The following is a 16630-nucleotide window of genomic DNA, read 5'->3' as shown; positions in this document are numbered from 1 at the left end:
TTGTAGCCTTCTTCTGCTGAGAGCTGGGCAGGAGCAGAACAGGTGTTTAACTGTCTCCTCCTCTTTCTCGTCTCTACAGCTACTGCTAATGACTTTTGAGCCTGTTGGCGTGGGTGCCTATTAGCCAGCGTCCCGTGAGGGAACGTATGACTACACTGCACCTTTTCCTGCCTAGCTTGCAGAGCTCGGAGGTGCGCTACCATGGACAAGGTCGGCCATGTTTGCCGAGTTAAGCGACATCGTGGCACTATTTGCCACATCTCGTTTGTTAGACGCTTGTATTGCTCTTTTATAATAATCTTATAGGTTGCCATTGCCATACAGATATCCTTCTTGTCTTGGAGGAGGCGAATTGTAGTGCCAGATCTGGCCAACTCGTCCGCTATACTGTTTTCCTCGATGTCCCTGTGTCCCGGGACCCAAATCAATCTAATAGCAAATTACTGAGCCATCTCGAGGAGAGATTTGCGGCAGTCTGCCACGGTGGCCAAGTTCGAGGAAATCGCACTTAGCGATTTGATCGCAGCCTGGCTGTCGCTTTAAATGTTTAGCTTGGTTGCTGTAATAGCAACCGCTTGTAGGCAGTCTAGAGCCTCCTTGATTGCTATGACTTCCGCTTGAAAGACACTGCAGTGATCTGGGAGATTCCTCTTCCGACTCTGTCGCCCAGTTTCTGGGAGTCTCTCGAGCCATTCGTCTCTGTGAGGGATGATTGTCTTGAAGGGAGGGTATTGCTATTATTTTATATGGCTGAGTGACCTATGCACTGTTTCACCCATTGATTTGAGTCGCTCAGACGTATTGCTGCTGCTTCTGCCCGTTCCTTTCCTGCGAGGTCAAGGCTCTGGAGGCATAGGATGGCATTCAGCGCATCATTTGGGGTGGTGCGAAGAGCTCCGCTGATGCATAGGGTGGCAGTTCGCTGAACTTTTCCCAGTCGCTTGGTGATCGCCCTTTTTGATAGGGCCGGCCACCACACCGTAACTCCGTAGAGTAGTATTGGTTTAACTATAGCTAGATATATCCATTGTACTGTCCTTGGGGTCATACCCCATCTTAGCCCAATAGTGTTTTTGCATGTGTAAAGTGCAGTCGTTGCCTTCTTCTGTCTTTGACATTCAGCATCCAGTTAAGCTTCTTGTCAGTTACCAACCCTAAGTAACTGGCACTGTCGCTAAAGGAGAGCCTGCATCCATATAATATTGGTGGGTTGAGGGCCGGCACCTTGTATTTAGTTGTGAATAATACGTGTTCCGTTTTCGAGGGATTTACTCCCAGTCCGCGCGATTCTGTTCATTCCGACAGTTGAGCTAGCTTTGCGGTCATTAAATCGCACAGTGTTTGGGGGTATTTTCCCGAGAAGATTACCGCAACATCGTCCACATAGGCCACGACCTTGCAGCCCCCCCTTCCAGGTCACATTGAATCATGTTGTCTGCTGTGTTCCACAGAAGAGGAGACAGGACACCACCTTGCCGTTTCCGTGGATTTTCCTTTCCGGTATGCATGCTGTGCACCTGACAGCAACTGAGCGTGTATAGTTGTCCTCAGTTGCAGCCCGACGAGTCTCTCAAAGGTTTTGAGGAGGAAGGATGATAGGCTGATTAGTCTAAAGTCTTTTGCAGTTGAGTGCGAGGCTTCCCTGCTTTGGGAATGAAGACTATCTTTGCCTTAAGCTACGCCCGGGAGATTGTACCCACAACCAGTATCTTCCTGAAGATACCTTGTAGCCAGTTGATTGCCGTATCCCCGGCCGTCTGAAGTTGGGCCGGTATTACCTGGTCTGGGCCTGGCGATTTGAAAGGGTTGAAGCTGTTTACTCCAGAGATTATGTTCCGTTTTTAAAAGATGTGATTGATCGAATTTACCGTTTGTGGTTTGGAAGTGTGTAGGCTGGATGGTTGTACGCCCGGGGAAATGCGTGTCGAGTAGAGTGTGTAGGGACTCCCCACTGGAGTTGGTCCACGTACCATCATTCCTGTTAAGACACCCTACCGAGGGGTTAGTTTTCGAGAGAATTTCCGAGCAAAATTTTTGCCAAGAGGCCCTTATTGCTTTCCTTGTTTCCTTTTTATTAGTGACAGACTGATTTTGTAGTCTGCCCAGTGGTTCATTCTTTGGACGTTGAAATGCAATGACTGCATCTTTCAAGAGGCGATGCAGTTACTGCACCGTCAAGTGGCCCGTGTGAAACCAGCAGAAGGCTGTTACGCGCGAATCCCAGGCAAAACGCAGCCCTCCTCCCACCCAACCGACCGAGGGCCGCTGCCGCATAACCTCTTTATAAACCCAAGCACGCCCAGGGCCTTATTTACTATGGTAGAAATGTGCTCGGAAAACTTTAACTTGGGGTCTAACATAACACCCAGATCATCCACCAGAGTAATTCTCTCAAGAGAACCACCAGAAAGGGTATAGGGAGCCAACAAAGGGCTAGAACGATGAAATGTCATAGCTTTGCATTTCGAGGCATTAAGGTGTAACAAGTTTGCGCACCACCATGACTGAAAGTTATTGAGATCGGATTGCAAGCGAGAATGAAATGAAATGTCCTTGTACTGGACACACAGTTTAACATCATCCGCATACATAAGTACTCGAGAGTATGTTAATACCGAAGGCAGGTCATTAATAAAGAGTGTGAAGAGTAAGGGGCCTAGATGGCTGCCCTGTGGTACTCCCGAAGAAACATTTACTGGTAAAGAGAGGAAGTTTTTGAAGAGGACTCCTTGAGACCTGGAACAAAGATAGCTAGAAATCCATCTCAGAAGGTTGGGCGGAAACCCTAAAAGGTCAAGTTTATGCGCTAAAAGGGAATGGTTTACAGAGTGGAATGCTTTACTAAAGTCGGTGTAAATAACATCCGTCTGTAAATTACCTTGAAAGCCTTTAATAATGAAAGAGGTAATCTCTAACAAGTTCGTGGTGGTTGATCGCCGCCTTATAAATCCATGCTGAGTTGGAGATATAAGTGACTTGCAGAGATGTTGCAAGTGCGGAGTTAAAACCTTCTCAAACCTGGCGACACTCGAGTTTAAGTTTTGAAAAAGATTTATTTATTTACTTAAACTTAGCGTACAATTGTTAGTTAGTTTCCCCGACGACGACTAAGGTCAGAAAGTCTTAAACGGAATTAACTTGGGTGAATTCTCCGACGGAGTCGGAAGGCGGGAAAGGCGGGTATGTGCCTCGATCGGTATCTGGGAAAGGCGGTGGATGTGCTAAATAGCCTGCCGTTAGGCACGATTTCTGAGGGTTTAATTAGACACTGGAATCAGACAGACCGACAGATCAAACTTGTGCACTCAATCGACTTTCAATTATAAGTCCATTTATTCTAAAGCGGCGCTCTCTTCATGAGCGGCTGCTGCTTGCATAGGCTCCGTTCGCAACTTGGTATAAGAGCGCACGACATTACAATTCAAGAGCGTGATTTCATACATGTTTCTTAGGTATAGTTATAGATATATACATATATATGTATATATATAGGCAGGCAACTGATTTGCCTTAACAGGCGGCTTTTGATGAAAGGCTTTCGTTGCGTATGATCGGTGTTGCATTACTTGGGGGTGGCTGAGAATATGGCCTCCTTGGTTTTGTGCCCAATTCTGATTGGTGAGCTAGAATGGCGTGGTTCCTGAGAATCGATTAGTAATTGATCTCTGGAGGGTGGAGTGATTCTAGTGCGGCTGGATACGCGGCATCTATTGTTTTATGTTCGTCTCCTAGCTTAGGGTGTTTGTTTACATTGCCGGCTATCGGCTACAAGTGGGCCACTTCGAGCGTGGGATTGTTTATTGGATTCGAGGCTGAGGGTGTTGGATTGTTTATAGTATGTGGGTGCAGGGTAACAGACATAGATAAGGGTATGCAGAGCATGGACTATAGATATGTCACTATATATATTTCTTAAACTCACTACAGCAGTTTTAGCTTTCTCCCTTTTGTATTGTAATGTTTTCAAATTCGTAATCAGAAACCCCAAAAGTCCCGAGTGATGAGTTTCAAGCAAATCCGATGAATTTTTCAAATGAGTTTCCACCATGTTTCGACCATATTAATTTTTTGAGGTTAGAAAAAAGACAATTTTTTTGTATGGGGCTGTGTAATCAATTGATCGAGACTAAAGGATTTCTTATAAAATTGTATCAAAATTAATTGTTTTTTATAAGAAAATATGTGTTTCCATTTTTAAAACGAACAACTTTTGCGTTTAGCGTTTTCAAAAGAATATCGGAAATTTATTTCGAAAGTACGCTTGGGCTTGCACATATCATATACACATTAAACTATTATATTTTTATTACACTATACCGTGGTTTTGAAAATCTTATAAGACCTAGTGTGGTTTATAGTCTTCCTTGGTATGCTATTGCTACATATTTTGCTGTCTAAAGTTATTTAATATGTGCACTTTTTAATTTCAGATTTGTTGACCTGACTAAAAAGATCTCGGAGATAATCATCAATAGATTTCAAGTAAATGCAAGCTTGGACACGCTCCTTATATTCAATGAAGATTCTACAAGGTCTATAGCCAGGATTTCCCTGCCAGACATTTCAACTCAAATATTGATTAATATGATCACTCCAAATCAATTTTTATCTTTACCAAGGTTGTCATCGCAAGACATACTAGAAAGTAAGTATTGTTTATATTGTATGCTTATTAGTTTTAAGAGTTTAACGTCGAGTGAACATTTTTTTTTGCGTAACTTTTTGGTTCTGAAAAGGTAATAAATGCTAGTAGCAATCAGCTTTGAAAACCTAAGGTTATAGATTAGACAACAATAGGCTTACAATAAAAAAAAAAAAACATTATGAATATAAATTTTGAAATATATTTGCCATTTTCATTACTATTTGGCTAATTAGGTTATTGGTTGAGCTTGCCTAGTTTTTCTGAGTTCTAGGGCCAATTTTATCTTACTTCTCGCTTAATACAATGATCTTCAATTTGGGTTTGGACCGGCTGGACACTACAATATTTGCTTGTGGACTGGATACGTTGTTACGTTGTCCTCCTGGAAAATCCTCTTATTCCCGTATAAGTCTCCAAATTGAATACATTCATGCATTTGCTTTAGGTGGTAGGAATCTAATTGGAGACATTCCAAACTCAGGCCGATGAAACCCTTCACGACGGGTTCGACTTCGCTTATGGCAAGACTGTCGTGGTTGACTTCTGTCGCGCCAATAATTTTGACAACAGTCAGTGCCGTCCAGATTACAATTTTTGGGTTAATGTTCGATGTATGGGCATATGCAAAGTGGGCCAAAGGGGAGTGCTAGTGGAACCTAATCAATAAAATGCATAAATGAGAACCGATTTGATTGAATTAATTTGGAATTAAAATGCTTTAATTCTTCTTTATCATATAACCGTTATGAATAACTTAGTTGTTTTTGTTGTTTTCAATAATATTTTTTTGTGGGGCTTTTGTTCACTAAACCATACCTCGGATAGGGTTATCTTTAAAACCGTCATTGGACCTAAGATCATAGTTGTTTTAACGGGAGGCAGGTCGGCACAGAATTGTATGGTACATACCTTTTCAAGGAAGTCAAGAAATTAGTCAAAGCTATCGATTAACTCGGATGACTTTCTAAGTTTCATTACAAGAAAGTTTGCTAAACCAACTAAATATTGGAAACTCAATATGTGGACGTTGATATGCATGACGATATGCGCCGTCAAGTGGATCGTGTGACACCATCATACCCAGGCAAAAACGCAGCCCTTCTACCGCATGACGCGCGACGCGTTAACCGAAGAGCTAAATTATGACTAAACTTGCTTAAAGAACTAAGCATGAATTCAAAATAAAAGTACTAATACTTACTACGAGAAAGGTATGCTAATATTAGTGTAGATATTATACGGTAGAGAGAATTATAATCCGAGCATAAGACCCTAAACGGTTCATGCAGGGAGAAATTCGATCTACAAAACGAAAGGATCAAGTATATATAGTTTCTTTTTAATCTAATAGGAATCGTTGAGCTTATGCGGCTCAACAGATCATGGCTATCTCCACACCAAGAATTTTTCTACGGTTAAATATGGATGGAAGATTTACCAATAGCAATCTATTAAGATGGCATTGTCACACTTGCATCCCAGTTAGGGTACACAGTTTTTCTGGATTGATTCTATACGGTCCTGGTGTACTTTGTACTGAGGGCACCATACACAGAAGCCGTGTTCTAAGATCGGACGAACAAGCGAGGTATAGAGAGTTTTTAAATTCCTTTGACCACCTCTTTATAAACCAAAGCATGCCCAGGGTCATATTTCCCATGGTAGAAATGTGTACAGAAAACTGTAATTTGGGGTCTAAAACACCAAGATCATGAACCAGTGGAAACTTTCTCAAGAGAACCACAGCGCATTGTTTAAGGAGCCAACAAGGGGCTGGCACGATTAAATGTCATTATTTTATATTTCGAGGCATTAAGGCGTAACAAGTTTGCACAACACCATTACTGAAAGTTGTTGAGTTTGGATTGCAAGCGAGAGTGAAATTAAATGTCCTTATAAGAGTACTCGATAGTAAGTGAATAGATCTTTTTTTTTTTTTTTTTTTTTTGCACGATTCCTTGCTGCATGTCAATGGCACGGGTCATTGGTATCTCATGAAGATTTCCAGAGATTGTTCAGTTAACAACGGGCTGAAAATTCCGTTCGACCTTGGTAAGCCGGTTGGGTATGGGCTGACAAGAGTGGATTTCCTGAGAATAGGTTTTTTGGACAAATTGGGCACAGAGATCTGCAATTGACAGATCACTATATGCCGACGTATTTAGGAATGAAAGCGAGGATGGCTGTAAATGCTGTAAAACTGTTCAGGGTCATGAGAAAATCGTATCCTGCAGCGAGATAGATAATTTTTTTTAGCATTAAGATCGCTATTACAAGGCGAGAGAGAGGAACAGAATCACTTATTGGAATTTTGTATAAAGTCTTGAGTTTATATTTTTTAGAATAGATAACTCTTTGGTGAACCCAGGGGATTTCCCAGATATAATCGGACAAGAAAGCGGACATTAATTCACAAGTACATTAGCGAATCGCCTAGATGAAAAAATTCGCATAATGATACCAATCCCTTGCAACCAAATCCGATTGGTACGCCTGCTTCCCACCTCCATCCATCGGAACCACTTGTTACTCCATGTGGTCATGCCTCGCTTTTAGCAGTAAATCCGTCGTCAACGGCAGCTCCGGTGTTTTTTACACCGGTGTTTACACCAAGCAATGTGCTTTCTTCGACCATCCAAGTTCCCATCAGCATCAATCCCATCCCTGCAGTCTGCTGCCATCGCTACCAACGTGGTGAGTGCTCCTATTACGGGTGTGCTGGTTGCTGGTGATGTCTTGCCAATTCCTGCTCCAGCCGTTGCTGCCAATTCTTCTGCCCCAGGACCAAGATCTCTTTTAGGAGTGGCTCCACCATCTCGATCTCGCTCGGTCCCAGAATTACCGCACTACTCCAAAAAACTGATGTACCATTTTTCTATTCACTATCAGAACTTTCGCAGTTTGTTGGGCAAATTGCGTCAAATTCATACAAATATTGCGTCTTTTGATTTCGATACCATCGCTTTTACCGAAACCTGTCTTAACTCTTCTATCAATGATCATGAAATTTTCATTGACAATATACTATTATACTATTTATAGAATGGACCGCCCATCTTTTGCAGGTGGAGCTCTGATTGCAGTGAAATCTGATTTCTCATCTGAGTTATTCCCATTAAATAAAATCCATGGAATTCAATTTGTTGCAGTCAAAGTTCGTGTTGGTTCGTCTTTTTTCTAGTTAACCTGATCCTACATTCCTCCCAGGTCTGATGTTGAGCTTTACTTACACCACCTCTCAGCAATTAATACTGTCGTATCTGCATTAGGTTGCAATGATCAAATTATTGTCGTGGGGGACGTTAATCCCCCATTTCTTTCTTGGCTGCTTTGCGATGGCGCTAACCTGTTGTTTCCACAATGACTTTATCAATGGGCTAGCGGATATTTCCCTTGTCCAAATTAATGCCGTGAAAAACATTAGGGATAGACTTCTTGACCTCATGTTTGTTAACGATGCTTCTCTTGCTACGGTATCTAGAGCAAGCCCAATATCATTTCCTGAATATCCTTACCATCCAACTCTGTCAATATACCTTGAGTGTACCCGATCTGGTTGTGCTGACAGTTCCATGGCTCGTTGCTTGTTTATTGGTCGATTCTTTATTCATTGCCGAACATAGACGCAACTGTTAACTTGTTTTATAGCTCTATTGTTGTTCCAGATATCACTGTACCTGTATCGTACAAGCCTCCCTGGTTCTCCAAGTATTTGTCATACTTAAAAAATAATAAATCCAGGCTCTACAAAAAGTACCAGAAGACGGGATGAAACTTTCGTAGTGATCCTGAAAAATTCTTTTCGTTTGTTACCTCTAAGCATATGTCAAATGCCTTTCATCCTTCCCTTCATTACCAGAACAAAACAGAAGCTTCTGATTTTGGTATTGCAAATTTATTCGCTAGCCTCCACTCCGTATCCGTACCAGCTACCTCACGCTAACAGCATTTTTCTGCCTATTTTCGAGGAATGTGTTGTTCTGGAAGGTTTGTCATCTATGGACATATCGTTTTCTCTCAATGGTAAAATCGAGTTTGAGCTCTATCGAAGGAACAAGACAATTTGGATCTTCTTTGAAAGGCAAGCGAACGATAGTTCGCCCACTGGCATCCTTATGTGCTGTGTCCCTAAAATGGTCCTCACAGCGACGCTGAATTGGGAGAATTGTAGCGCTTGGATCGACAATTGAGTCCACTTTTCATAATTGCTGCAAGTTTCTGTCGATCGGCTCTTCTACAGTCGCCAAGCACAATGGAGGCTGTCTGTTCTGTTGGCACTGGTACCTCCCAGCAACAACACAATGAAAAAGAGTCTTCTGCAAAGTGGGAAGATTTGTACCAATGCGAATATGGCCAACAGCTAGAGCTCCATAGAAGGCTTCGTGTCCCAGTAGCAGATCAACACGTTTAGTCCCATAGAATGATTTTTCAGCCAATGGAGTGTTGGCAGGTAGGTTCCAATGTCGATCTCACTATCTGGCTGGTAGGCAATATGGGATATAATTCCAAACTGGAGAGTGAGCTGATAGCCAGATGTACGTGACTTAATAGAGGTAGTCGTACGAGCCTTCAAACTAGTAAAGGAGTCTCGTATACTACGAATTCCAATCTGGTGTCTTTCTCGACGAAGGCGAAGTTTTTGTGCAAAGGTTTCGGTTACAAAATTAACTTGATAACATGAATCAAGCAACGCTCTACCCAGTTTGTATTCACCTGAGGCATCCTTTACCAACACAATAGCTGTTGCCAACAAAATTTGATCATCTGCTGCGATCTCCATATGAGAGTGTGAAGCAGCTTGATAAGACTGACTAGCAGACGTTTGCCAGGAGGGTTGCGCTGGTTGAAGTACCGGGTCTGTAGTTGAAGATTCTCCTGCTGATGATTGGGGTGGCTGTTGCGGCTTAGAGTGATGCAAAGATGAATGATGAGTCCGATTACAGGATCGGCAACGATGAGTCGATGAACATTGTGCCACTCTATGAACGTTTCCAAAACAATTGATGCAGAGATCGAGGCGTTTTGCATTGTCGTACCGTTGGTTGCTGTTCATAGCCTTGAACTCAGCGCAGTTAGTGATTTTATTACCAGAACTAGAAAAAGTGTACACGACGGATCAGTGATAGAATGACGATTTGACTTATTGGTTTCAGCGTTTTGTTGTGACGAAGTACCAGCCGAGTTTCCAGACGAATGGAGAAACTGACAGTGGCGTTCCAAAAGCTGTGTGCATGTTAGCCAGGTTGGCAGAGTTTTGTAGTCCTGCGATTCCTTCCACTTGTTCCGAGTTTGCTGATCACACTTTTCCATTACAATATATATAACCATAGCGTGAACAATATTCTCAGGTTTGCCGATGGACTCTAACGAGCTCAAGATAGCGGATGCCTTATCCACTAGGCTGCGAAGCTGCTGACTGTTTGACTTTTCCACAGGTTGTAGTGCAAAAAATGCCTCAATACCTTCTATATAAGGTAGGATTATTAAAACGGCTTTTGAGTTTTTCTAGGGCCTTCGGATAGTTTTCGCTTGTAAGTAAGTACTTGTAAGTGGTTTATTTCGTTAAAAGAGTTTGACCGAATAATCCTCAATCCGTTCGATTTGCATTTGATTATTCAAATGCAAACCTATTGTCGGCAACTCTGACTCCACATTTAAAAATACGATTCTTCCGTTGTGACATTTTATTTAGGAGTTTATTGTTGGATTTTTCAATGTCCACAGTCAAATGGCGTGGGCATTAGCTAAGAGAAGGTGTCAAACTCTACATGCACAAACGTGCTGGTCGCTCGACGGCAATTCCAACTGGCCTGTGATGCTGAGCGTTTGACGAGAATTTTGACTCAGAGCAAGAAAAGAGTGAAGCAATGCTATACAATCAGTAAGACTGTTACATGTGTCTGTGCGTGTATGTATTGAGAGCGTAATTACGATGAGCGGGACAACAGATAATTTAATAGAATTGGGAGATACGTTATAAGAATAGATTATAGGAAATGTCTTATTGGAAGCTGCTGTTCCTAAGACTATGCGCTTATTAATCCTTTAATTTTTGTTACAAAATGCTGGCTTTTTTAAAATATGTATTTAATTTCTTTCAAGGTGTATGCCCGGCTGAATGGAACCGACCTAGAAAACGCTTGTGCGTAATTCTGATCACTGAAAACACCGATGAACACAATGTGGCAAGGGGTGCAATGAGAGAAATTGCATTACACAGTAGATACAGTGTGGAGAGAGTTCGATTTGCATATATGTTTAAGGTAACGTATTTTACGCCAATCGCAATTTATTTTATCGGTGTAAATTCTTTATATAAGCCTAGTACCCATATAAAAACTGTTCAAAATATACCTTCCCTATCGACTCCATAAAGGACATATATTTTTGTTCAGCATCTCGAGACTATATCATCAAGACCTAAAGATGTGGGAACATAGCCATGGAATGGGGCTGGCGTCAACTCCTGAATTTATACCACTCAATTTGACACTAAAACTTGAAATTTGGCTGGCCCATCCCTTATCCAAGATAATGTTGTTGATGAATCCGACCAGCAGTAAAACTGAACTGTAAAGATTCCTTTTCCCTTTTTTTTTTTAGTCAAATATAGTTTTAGGGCAACATTCTCTTTTTCTTTTCGCATTTTCGCATCATGTGAGATTGAGGTTATGTTAAGGCGACATCGCAAATGCCAAAAGATTAAATTTTCTCTGTAAGGTTGTGTTTGACAAATTTCACAGTTTTTACAAAAATTGCATATTTCTTATATTCTAGACATACACAAAGACAATTTCCCTCTTTCGAGGGTTACAAAACACATAACGCACATTCAGTAAAAAAAGGTAGGCTTAAATTTGCGGTCAAGCCTGCACTCTCCCGCCTGAGGCTTGATTGGCTGGATTTACTTGGTCAGCTTTTCCATAGTTTTAATTAGTTTGTGCTCATCGGGGCTGCTGAAGCGGGCAAGGCGCGTCGTTCCCTATAGGAAGATAAAAGTGGGCATGCTCTTGATCTTGTATTGATCCACCAGATCTAAGAATTGGTCCACATTGATTTTGATGACCATCTTCTTTGTGGAGTACTTGATGGCCATGGACTTGACGCTCTTGTCCATGTCTTTGCAGGGCCCGCACCAGGTGGCGTAAAAGTCCAAGACCACCACCTTACCCTTACCTTACCCTTACCCATTTTCTTATGAAAGTCGTCCATGCTACGGATGCAAGACATTTTTCGTTTTTTATGTGCACAGGATGAATTAACAAAAACTAAGTGTACAAAGAACTTTTCAGTCTCGAGGTTTTGCTGAAGCGGGGATGCGTTGGCTCGACGGTAATTTTTTTGGGTCGTTAAAATGTGCATAATTTTCGCTAGCAAATGGGCTTCACTTAATTCCTGCTTAGGAACCGCCGTATGCTTCTATGCTGGCATCAAAAAATCCGCAAACCTCTATAGCCATACTAGAACGATGACTCACGCGAGGAAATTAAATCTGAGAGATCTCAAACTGCAGGTAGTCTTTCATCCCAATACAAATGTTCTCTCCAATGCTTCTGAAGGAAGATCTGGGTACTTTTTTTATAATTTTTATAATAAAAATTGAACATAAATTTTATGACTTAATTTTTATATCAAAATTTATATATACAAATTATTTTTTCTTTTTATCATTTAAATTAATTTTAATATATACAAATTTTTTTTTTTAATAAATTCAACAAATAAATCTTATTTCTTAATATTTTCTATAAAAACTATAATCGAAATTAAGCATTGAAATAAAAAGATTTAAAGAACCCAAACCTCATGCTACAAATAATTGGATGTGTTTAGGGTTGATATTATAAAAAAGTTATTTATATTTAGCGACGGCTTTTTCCATTCCGTATTAATACATTTAAATTCGCATACATAACAAACCAATAATATATCTGGACCTTTTCCAGGAAAGACAGCCAAATTTTATAAATGCTCTATCAAAAGGATCATTTGCCAAAGACCATCTACAAATCGTTATTATTTGGCGTCGGGATAATACGCGCATGAAATACGAATGGGTATTTGATGCAAAACAGGATGCTACACTGGTTTCTACTATTCCAACTGAAAATATAATAAATAAAACAAAAGCTGGACTCACTCACAAAATACAAAAGCTATTAAAGGCATCTGAAGCGTTAAGCTACGAAGCTTTTGTTCAGGTATTGTATTTTATTTCAACATTTTCCACATAAGCGATACAAAATAATTAAATATTTTCAGAAATTGTTGGACGAGCATTCTCAAGGAATTTTTAGTAAATGGATAACGCACTTTCTTTATTTGGTTGACTATTTATCAGAAAATGTAGAAGACGAGCACCTTTTCGCTGCCTTTTCGCTATTAGGTACCATTGGGTTTATGTTTGGTGTCGGATATATATTGATGTACTTCGTTAGGGCTGAAGAGGAACACCTAAAGGCACAGGGACATCTTGCCGATGTGACAAGTAAGTGAACTTTAGGTTAATTTAAATATCTTCCATTCTGGATGAAAATTACAGTATCATTTCTTTACGTAAAGTGTAATTCATATTCTCAAATATTTATAAAGTGGGCTGTCTTGGAGCCCGGTAACAAGACGGGGTAACACATTATTAAAAATTACACCCAATCATTATGGTCAAAAATGCCGATACTAGTAATCAATCACTATGTTCAAAACCACCAAAAACTATAACGGCTATAACGATATCGATGCAATTACTGCACCAAATCGCAGCACTCCTCTCGCCCAACTGACCAAGTGGCGATGTCGCATGACGCGCGCCGCGTGGCCAAACCGAACCCGAACATGCAGGAAAGATAGCTGTTAGACTAATATGCAAGGAAAATTCGAACTTAACTTACTAGGAGAATAAAATTCTCATTCAAAATAAAAATACAAATAAAACCACTAATTACGGGAAAGAATCGTGACTATTCGAAATTTAATAAGAGAAAGGGAATTAGTGGTGAATATAATATGGTAGAGGGAATTATAATACAAGCATACAACCCTAACGGTTCAGGCAAGGAATAATTCGATCTAAAGTTTATACTATATCTAATAGGAATCGTGAAGTTTATGCGGCTCAACAGATCAAGGCTATCTACGTCACCCTTGATCAATTTGTGCACAAAAATCACACCAAGCATTTTCCTACCACTAACTTAGGATGGAATGCCAGTCTCACACTTGCATCCCATCTAACCCCTCTGCGAGAAAAATGGAAAAAAGTTTTTCGGGACTGATTCTATACCATCGGATCGGACGAACTAGTGACGTATACAGAATTTTTGTTATAAATGGATCCTTTACTTACTTTGCACTTTCAGGCATTTATGTGTAATAAACTTACACAGCAGTAAGATATTGAGATCAGATTGAAAGCGAGTGTAGCTTGATTTCACCTGCTCCAACTTGATGACCTAAAAATTTAATGGTCGACTGCAGATCTTCCACTTCATCTTTCGCCCGTATTCAGCTGCTGCATTAAAAACATTCTTTAGCTTTCCCAGTCATTCGTTGCCGGTATAACGGCGGTAGTCTGTATAACGATATCGTCCATGTAATAGACACTCTGGACATCCAAGCACACCTAAATGCAGAAAAGGCGGCACAACGCTTTTGCGCAACGGGAACATGTCATTGAAAAATGTCAAATGTCAAAGACATGGCTGTAGACATCGCAACAGCATCACTCATCACATCACATGTCTGTTGAGCTACTGAGCTCTTTATATAAAAATTCTAAGATTGTTCGTTTTATTACGAATTATTGTTGGGGAAGGTATATAATGCAATACAGAATAGAAGGGATAGCAGAAGTTCATGCTACGAGACGAGAGCAAGTCGAGTCTGTTTGATTAGCTCGATTCGAAACGGAGTCAGATTGAAAACACGGGGGGATCGGTTCAAGACGGTGTCGGATTGAAGAACTATTCGCAATTCGCAGTGCAAGTAATAAACAATAGTAGGATTTTACTCTACTGGTGGACCTGGCTATGCTATATAGATTAAAGTTAATATCGTTCTGCATATGTCAATACATGGTTTGGGTCGAAAATTTCATCACTAATACTTTTGGGGCTTAAAAGAATACCTTTTATATAAAAGTTATGAAACAATTAAAAAAAAAAGTTTAAATATACTGTTTCATCTTGGTCAAGTTGAAACACCTTTCGTATGAGTTCAAATTCGAGACTAGTTAATCTGGTTGCTAAACACATATCACACATCACTTTCAAGAAAATTTGAATAGCCTACATATATTAATTCTATTTTTTTTCCTCTAGTTCGAAAACCGAATCACCTAACCCCGGAACTGAAACTATATGAACTAAGAGCAGAAAAGTATAACGGAATGGTTCGTTTGCTTAAGCCCGGTTGCCGAACTTTATTGCTAATAACAGATGTTCAAAGTCGGAAAAAGCTTCTACCTCATTTTCATAAAGCTGTATGGCCATATCGGAAAACTAAAACTTTATTATTTGGGCATATGCTTATTGAAAAGGGATTGCCTTGGTACACAGAACTTCTTCGTTTATCATTGAGTTCTAATGAAAAATTGCAAGTAAATCCAAGAAATTGTGTTGGAACTGTAATAGCTTTGAATGGACACCGTAAATATTTTTGCATGTACCACGCCAAGCATCCTGAGTCGGTTCGTGGGACAAAGGTATGTACTAGCTGCAAAAATATATTTAATATATGTTTTTATATTTTTCCAGACTTTTTTTTTGTTTTATTTAAAAACAATGTTATTTTGGCATACAGAATATCTGTTTTTTATGAATAAGTTGAAAATTAATGTCTTAAGTGTCAATCTGGCTTAAAGCTATAGTTTGGGAAATATTAATCTTTTAAACAACACACATGGTTATTTTATAAGGTCGATTGAAGTTTAGAACCTTAATATCTACCTCGGAAAACTCCATCAGCGGACGACAAAATTAAAAATGGCGTAAGGACGCCAAGGTCAAGAGTCAAGAGGACAAGAGTTTATTGTAGCCTGATTTGGCAGCAGTTCGTCGATCCTACGAAGCGATAAAAACGCTGTTTGTCGGTGATCACTGCTGGCTCCCATAAACCTCCAAAATTGGGCAAGTGAGGCGGTATGAATAGCCAATCGAAACATTTGTCGATGCAATAATAATGAACGTCTGCACGATTTCTCACTTATAAATACCCGCCGAACGTCCTCCAACTCATTCGTATTGCATTTAAAAAGGTGCAGTTGTTGGGTCCTTCACCAATTCTATTCTTCTGCACGCGAGCATTCTGTAGGTCAGTCATATTCTGATCAGAAATGTAAGCGAATCGATAAAGGCTCGCGATGATGGCGACCGGTGATTGTGTGCCGCGAATTCCATACACATTGGTACATAGAGACATAGTTTGTTTTCACAACTCCTCTTGTAAACAATACCATCTACCATTTCAAAATCTCCTTCAATTCCATCCTCTAGCATTTTTCGAACCCTAACTACTTCCTTATCTCGCATCTGTTCTGTTTGACATATCAAATCAACATCTTCTGGCGTTGCACCTACTACCCCAACTATCAATGATTTTAGTAATCTTTCCCCCTGAAACTCTAACTTGTCCCTCTCTTCTGTATCCTCAACACATTTTTCTCTTTATCTGAATTCCTACTACTAATGTACTTTACTCCCCCCACCACATCGTTAACACTTCCTCTACATTGGCTAAAATCTCTAATTTCAATCTTCGATCCATCCTCTTCCCTATGTTCACTATTCTCTATGTTAACTCTACAATCACTACCAAGGTTCTCTCTATTATCAGATTTCCACCTATTTCCCAATCTACATCCTACTGCACTTAATTCTCCACACTCAATCGCAGGGTTCTGTACGGTACTACTACGCCCTCTACTGATATTTAATTCTCTACACTCAATCACAGGGTTCTCTACGGTACTACTATGCTCGCTACTGATAT

The 16630-nt window shown here is 40.3% G+C and overlaps 1 protein-coding gene across 3 annotated transcripts in view; it reads left to right on the top strand.

Annotated features, from left to right (window-relative positions):
• The window catches only part of LOC108154151 (dnaJ homolog subfamily C member 16), a 31392-nt gene that overhangs the window by 12372 nt on the left and 2390 nt on the right, over positions 1-16630 (top strand). For all 3 annotated transcript variants that reach the window (XM_017284306.2, XM_017284305.2, XM_017284304.2), the window contains 5 exons: positions 4431-4645; positions 10748-10908; positions 12592-12846; positions 12908-13133; positions 14962-15344. In XM_017284306.2, coding sequence (XP_017139795.1) covers positions 4431-4645; positions 10748-10908; positions 12592-12846; positions 12908-13133; positions 14962-15344 — 1240 coding nt within the window. The remainder of the gene's footprint in view (positions 1-4430; positions 4646-10747; positions 10909-12591; positions 12847-12907; positions 13134-14961; positions 15345-16630) is intronic.

Source organism: Drosophila miranda, chromosome 2 (assembly GCF_003369915.1).
Source record: "Drosophila miranda strain MSH22 chromosome 2, D.miranda_PacBio2.1, whole genome shotgun sequence".
Lineage (NCBI taxonomy): Eukaryota > Metazoa > Arthropoda > Insecta > Diptera > Drosophilidae > Drosophila > Drosophila miranda.
Note: the sequence above shows the minus strand (reverse complement) of the source record. Positions and strands in the feature narration are given on the sequence as shown.